Source organism: Olea europaea, unplaced genomic scaffold, assembly GCF_002742605.1.
Source record: "Olea europaea var. sylvestris unplaced genomic scaffold, O_europaea_v1 scaffold867, whole genome shotgun sequence".
Taxonomy (NCBI): Eukaryota; Viridiplantae; Streptophyta; class Magnoliopsida; order Lamiales; family Oleaceae; genus Olea; species Olea europaea.
This window is the reverse complement of record NW_019267123.1, coordinates 284,466-291,692: the sequence shown is the minus strand read 5'-3', so window position 1 is coordinate 291,692 and position 7,227 is coordinate 284,466. Positions and strand designations below refer to the sequence as shown.

Below are 7,227 nucleotides of genomic sequence, written 5' to 3'. Positions count from 1 at the left end.
ATTGATAGTTAATTGCAGAGATCGAGGGTAGTTTATGTGAAGTGGACATTATTATAACTCAGAGTTCATGTTACAATTGACTTATAAAGTGGATTATCACCTTCTATGAGATATCATTTGAGCACACAATGAAAGAATTATCAATCAATCTTCTCCACAAGTTGATATATAACAGTTACTTTTAATCATCTTCTCACTAAAACCGCTTCACTCTAAACATATGCAAAATTCACAATAACTCTTCCAAATTTCAGCTAAAAGCAAAACAAAAATAAAAACTTAACTAAACATTCACTATCTATATCTGATATAAATTAACTCACGTGATGTCTTAGGCTTCAATATAGTAGATATAAAAAATTTACTTTTATAGCTATATACAATATAAATAATTAAAAATAATTGTGAAATAATTCTTTGAAAACAAAATCAAAACGAACTTCTGTTATCTATATCCGATATAAACTCACTCGCAACACTTATATATTAGTAGTAATAGCAACGGGGTGGGGCGCCCCCACTCGGCCCCGTTTGACCCGAACTCAACCCCGCCCCGCCCCGCTTTAGATGCGACGGGGACAGGGACGGGGACGGGGACGGGGACGGGGACAAGGCAACTTTTTGCCCCGTTTAATTTCTTAATTTTTAATTTTTTTATATTTTCGAAGTTTCAAATTATGTTATTATTAAAGAATAAAATGCAAATTCAAAATGAATTTTTAACGGGTGAATTGTTTAGAAATAAATTTATTTTTATTTATTTTTTTCTTCATGGGCGTGGGTTCAGGGTGAGGGCCTGTCGGGTCCGGGGTGGAGCGGATTTTTTTACCATCTCTATATATTAGCGTAAGTGCGAAAATTTTACTTTTATGGCTATGTGCATACAAGTGAGTAAAAGTGAGCTTGTTACACTTTATACTATTTTGAGAAAGAGGTCCCATCAACATAGGTCAATTAATTAAGTCACACCTTTCAAAAATAAATGCAATCCGAGGCTGGATCCAATTTGATGTTGACCCGAGAGAAGCAGGCCCAGCACAAGCCCAACCTCCCATCAAAAAGCCCAATGGCAAACCTGTAATTCTAACTAATTCCAGTCCCTTTTACAAAAAATTGTAAAATCCCATATGGCGAAATTTCTCAATTTTCTAAGCGGTCAAAGCAGATTCCGCAAAAAGGTAACAAATCCGGCATTCCAATATTTCCAAGGGCAAATCCGTCATTCTGCATTCACTATAAGTACCCGACTATTCCCTTTCCAAGAACACTCCCACCATTCTTTCTCTCTCTTCTTTCTCTCTCTTAAACTTTCCACTGAGCAACTCTTCTTCGTTTCTCCACAGATGGAAAAGGGTGGAAGAACCCCAAAACGACACCGTTCGACCCCGTCGACCACCGTTTTGATATCCCTTTCTTGAAAACGTCACCGTTTTTCGAATTCTATTATTGGTGTTCCAAGAATTCAATTGCTTAACCGCCGTTGATTCTTGATCGTTCAGCTGTGCAAAACGACGCCTTTTGGTCGGTTTTGGAAGCAAAACGATTGAGAGATAAGCATGGTTGATTAATTTTTGAATTCGTTTTCAAGGGAGTGAAAAGTTGTGTATATGGGTAAAGTAGGGGTAAAGTTGGCGGTGGGATGTGCGCTAGCGGCCTGCGTGGTGGCGTCAGTGATGGTGGGGCGTAGAGTGAGGAGGAAAAGGGCGTGGAGGAGGGTGGTGAGGGTGCTGGAGGAGTTGGAGGAGGGTTGTGCTACTCAGGTGGGGCGGCTGCGCCAGGTTGTCGACGCAATGGCGGTGGAGATGCACGCCGGCCTCGTATCCGAAGGCGGTTCGAAGCTCAAGATGCTCCTCACTTTCGTCCATAACCTCCCCAGTGGGTAAAGCCCTGAACTATATATATATTCCATTGAGCGAGCGTGTGTGTACCTATATATCTTTATGCATCAATCGCATGCACCATTGCATCTGTGAGTTATTTGGTGTTAGTTTCATCAATATAGTGCACACCTCCTCGTGCGAATGTTGCTGGTGGTGATGAGGGAGTGAAATTGATTCGTTCATGAATTCGTGGATAAAAAAATTATTTTTTTTGATAACATATCTTGCTTTGTTTGATCGTTTCTTCTTCTTCTTCATTTTTTTTCTTAATTTTAATTTTTCGAAATGAGATGAACCTTTTGCATGTGTGGAGATGATATTTATGTGTTGTGGGGTTCAATTTTAGAATTGCCTTTGCTGGTCTAGCATTTGCTTTGTTGTGAAGTATATTGGATTTGTCTTTCAGTTGTTTAGCTCTGAGAACCATCCATCTCTTGGTTATCTGTTTTTGTTTTGGTTTTGGTTTTGGTTTTAAAAGCTCAATGTCAGATTTTCAATTATGATGCATAAGTATGAAATCTGTTGTCCATTTAATTTTATGGTTATTTTCTTCTTATAGGGGTACCATCAACGTGACATTGTGATTGGCATTATCATTCTGATTTGCTTTGCTGGCTCTCTTTGGTAGTGTGCTTCTCATATGCATGCTGTTCTGTGTTGGTTGTATCTCTTTGTCATTTTCTTGTAGATGGTGTGTGACTAATTCAAAGGCATTAGTTGAATCTCTTTGTTGTTTTCTCGTTTATGATGGCATGATTAATGTGAAAGCACTGGTTGAATCTCGTGTATGGTGGTGTGATTAATGCAAAAACATTACAATTGGGTCACACCACGTTAGACTAGATTCGGGATATTCTTATCCAATACTGTGTTTATGGTATATAATCTCGGGTATGTTGGTGTGATTAAAGCAACAGCGACACAATTGGGCGCGTTTGGCACACCGCATTAGACTAAAATGTGATATTCTTATCCAATTCTGCGGTTGGGGTATATAATCTCGTTTGTGGTGTGTACTTATTGCAACAACATTTCAGTTGGGCATGTTTGGGATACTGTAGTAGATCAGATACGGGATAATTCTTATTCAATGCTGCATTTGGGGTATATTGTCCTCCCGTTAAATTAATACAATGAATTATTTGTATCCTATGCTAGCTGGATAAGGTTATCTCAATGGTGGGGATGGCTTAAAGCCATTCTAAATTATAAAAACAACGAGACAATGCTTAAATGCATTTGGTTGTCTTCAAACATGGTTTGAGATATGGTATCTTGGGCAAGATACTGTATCTCCCATGCCACGTTTTTTAAAAATGAATCTCTAGAGTGGATGTCAATCGACTCAAATCATGTTATTATTTTATTTATTTAGAGATGAGTAAATCTGATTAAGTGACAACTAGTGCAATAATTTTATAGGAAAAAAAATTTAAGTACTAGAAAATATTTATTGATTCACCCTTCAATATACATAGGGCGAAGTTAGATGGTTGTGTTTGATTTCTAAATACTTGAAAGTTCTTTAACATGATTTCATACCAAATATGGTGCCAGTATACCCCAGCCTTAATATTGTCAGCCTTTATGCAATTCATCTTAATACTATCTACCCTGATACACTACGATGTGCCAAAGGTATACCCTCGTTTTGCATTCATCTTCTCAATTTTAGCCTATGATTTGTATTGAGAAAACTCTTGATGTCACGGTTGGAAACATCTGGAAATAAGATTATATTTGTTCTTTTTCCTTCAGTTATTTACTTGGTTTTTAGCGATTGTATACTTACAATTTCAAAGGTTCATTTCTCTGATGAGACACAATTCAATTTTCTTTTTATTCCTTGCGTCCTGTGGTGTTATGATGTTCCAGTCTTAATAATATTATTTTATTATTATTATTTTTTTTTACCTAAATCTGTGATCGTTCAAAATTGGTGATGAAATGGAAATTTAGGATTGTATTTCCAACCTCTGCTAAGATCGTTTATTACTCATCTAGCTTTATTAGCTAGCACTTGATGGTTCTGTTCAAAATTTAAAAAATTGTTTGGTCTTTAACAAGCTAGAATATTTTTTTAGATTTATCCTTGAATCTTATTTTCTCCAGGAATGAAAAAGGAACTTACTATGCTCTAGATCTCGGTGGTACAAATTTTCGGATTCTGCGAGTTCGGTTAGGAGACCAAAGGTCTGCTATTATTGGACATGATGTAGATAGACAACCTATTCCCCAGCATCTCATGACAGGCACTAGTGAGGTGGCCGAGTTTGTGCTTTCTTGCTTGAGTTCTTGACGTTAACTTGTAAAGATTTTAATATTAAGACTTCAAATACTGACATTTTCCTTTTCATTTTATTCTCTCTTGCACAGGAGCTCTTTGATTTTATAGCATCATCACTGAAGGATTTTGTTGAAAGGGAGGAAAGTGTTTCAGAACCTTCACAAAATGAAAGAAGGGAACTTGGCTTTACTTTCTCATTTCCAGTGAAACAAACTTCTTCTTCGTCAGGCATTCTGATTAAATGGACCAAAGGGTTTGTCATTGAAGACATGGTTAGTTGTATTATAACTCTATTTTATTTTGGTGCTTAATAAATCAATCTCAATGCTGTGACAGAAATAAATCTTTTCTGGGGAAAACATTTTCCTTCATACTCACTTATCTGAAAAAATGCACCAGAAATTAATTTAGCTCTGATGGATGTCTTGTTCCACTGAAATAACGTATATCCTCTTTTCTTTTATTCCTTACTTATGTGAGACTATATTTTGACATACATGTGAGTTCACATTTGTTGATGATTTTTATTTTTTTCAATGAATCGTTAAGTGTTACCATGTTATGAAATATCAGAAAATTGCTGTATTTTCCGTAGTAAATCCAGAATCAGTCATCCATCCAACAAAATGATCACTTCTGTGGAGACCTGCTGAAGGAGAACTTATGTAGCATGATGTATTCTATTTCCAGGTTGGAAGAGATGTTTCCGAGTGTCTCCAGCAAGCAATATCTAGAAAAGGCCTGGATATGCGGGTTAATGTACTTGTAAGCATACTGTTCCTATATAATAATGCTTTGTTTGCTGTTATGCTGAGAAATGAATATATTCTGGTCTTATGTCTTGGAAAAGAGCTATGTAAGTCTTTGTGTGCTGTCCTAACCTCGTTTCTATATTATAAAATAAATAGATGGTAGTTGACCATTGAATTCGATTTTGACCATTATTTTCATGTCTGCAACAGTGTGCCTCTTCTGTGGCCAATAACAAATCATGAATAATAAGTTCATTGTATCTTAATGATTCTTGCGATAGTTGGACCTCATCATCTATGCTCAGAACTTTTTGTTCATCAGATGGCAATTATGCTGTTCCAAAGTACTGATTTGAAAATTTATTTTCACATTGATTGATTGCTATGATCTGAACTTAATACCAGCAAGTTTATGTCCATCTAATCTGTTGGAAGAAAAGGTGCAACTTTTAGCCCACCTGACATCCCATTGGAGAATCCGTCATGCAAGCTATCTTCTTCTTTTTGATGATTGCTTTCTTCAAATGCCAAAATTTGTTCAAATCTTTTACGTTTACCTATGTTGTACGGTAGTAGGCATTTGTATTCTTAAAATTTAACAATATTTTTCTTGCAAGCAGATAAACGATACTGTGGGAACCTTGGCTCTTGGTCATTATCATGATGAAGACACAGTAGCTGCTGTGATTATTGGGACAGGCACCAATGCCTGTTATTTGGAGCGAGCAGATGCAATTATTAAGTGTCAAGGTCTTCTTACAACACTGGGAGACATGGTATCCTTGAGTTTTGGTTAATGTATTATTTTTGGTTATATGTTGTACATTTGCTTATGATTTCTATTTGTTTTACTGTGTTTTATTATAATATATTGTCACTAGGTAGTCAACATGGAATGGGGAAATTTTTGGTCATCTCATTTACCCCGAACATCATATGATATTGACTTGGATGCTGATAGCCCAAATCCAAATGATCAGGTGATGTTTGGCCTCTACTGCATCTCTTCAAATACAACAATGTCTTAGTTTCACATTTGGCTCAATGAATTGGTTCGTGACATTGACGAGAGGACCATGCTGCAGGGTTTTGAAAAAATGATATCAGGGATGTATCTGGGTGACATTGTGCGTAGAGTAATTCTTCGGATGTCAGAGGAGCTGGATGTTTTTGGACCAGTATCTTCTAAATTGCAAGTCCCTTTCATCTTGAGGTCGTTTTCTTGTTGATATTCTTTTTATATCTCTGTCTTAATCAGCGTGTGGAGATGAATGTATAGACTCACTGAAGATATTGTTGATGAACGCTCTACCAGTTCATGTTAATTTATAACTGGAAGGAAAGCCACTAAAGATTTTTCTAGATGTACCATCTTCTAGAATATCTAAATATAGGATATAGGATTCACCATTTTGGCAATTATATGATTTAGAATAGACACTTTTGAGTTTGAGCTTAGCTTTTCAAAGGTGTTCTTATTATGATTTTTAGGTAAATCACTTGAACGTGTTCCCTTGTGACATATATTGAGTGATGATCGTCATGAACAAGAGCTTTATAAAAGTAGGTATGGAGTTCGTATAATGTTGTCTTATTTATGTTAAGCCATGCAAGATAATTGCAAAGAATATGATGCAAGTGGTAATTTGTCCAAATCAGCTTCGTGTACTACTTAAGATTACGTTATAAAGAGCAAGTATCTTGCTTACATTGGTAAAGAAAAAGGTAAATGAAAATCACGTGGGAAAATGTACTACTTAAAGAGTATGTTATAAAGAGCAAGTATCTTGCTTACATCGGTGAAGAAAAAGGTAAATGAAAATCACTTGGGAAATTACACGAGCTTTTAATTTCAACTGCTTTTGTACACTGCTATTTTGTTTACCTGCTTTCTCTCTTCTCTTTATATGTTGAATTGTCGTGCCGTGTAGTTACAGTCAGTTGCCGTTCTTAGGTTGCGTTTCATTTATTAGTCAACTTTAAGTTAAGAGGTCTGTAATATACTTTTGATGATAATGTGTGCATGTTATTTGATCTTTTGTTAAAATTTTCAGGACACCTTTAATGGCTGCTATGCACGAGGATGATACCCCCGATTTGACGGAGGTGGCCAAAATTTTAAGAGACACCTTGGAGGTTGAGCTTTTCTTGCGTTTGTGTAGTTGCATTTTGAATCAGCATGTTTGGCTAGCTTAATTTGTTTTTAAACTGTTTGTTCAAGTTAAAAAGGTCATTTCAAAAGCGATTCTTCCCTTACTCTTAAAGTAACTAACTTATTTTCACTTCTGTGTTTCAAAATATTTCTTAA

The 7,227-nt window shown here is 36.1% G+C and overlaps 1 protein-coding gene across 1 annotated transcript in view; it reads left to right on the top strand.

The window, feature by feature from the left end:
* Positions 1 to 1,258: 1,258 nt before the first annotated feature.
* Positions 1,259 to 7,227, top strand: part of LOC111392003 (hexokinase-3-like) — an 11,465-nt gene continuing 5,496 nt past the window's right edge. Inside the window, exons 1-8 of the mRNA XM_023017293.1 lie at positions 1,259 to 1,879; positions 3,993 to 4,143; positions 4,257 to 4,439; positions 4,858 to 4,932; positions 5,540 to 5,695; positions 5,801 to 5,899; positions 6,005 to 6,132; positions 6,974 to 7,055. Coding sequence (XP_022873061.1) covers positions 1,608 to 1,879; positions 3,993 to 4,143; positions 4,257 to 4,439; positions 4,858 to 4,932; positions 5,540 to 5,695; positions 5,801 to 5,899; positions 6,005 to 6,132; positions 6,974 to 7,055 — 1,146 coding nt within the window. The 5' untranslated portion in view covers positions 1,259 to 1,607. The remainder of the gene's footprint in view (positions 1,880 to 3,992; positions 4,144 to 4,256; positions 4,440 to 4,857; positions 4,933 to 5,539; positions 5,696 to 5,800; positions 5,900 to 6,004; positions 6,133 to 6,973; positions 7,056 to 7,227) is intronic.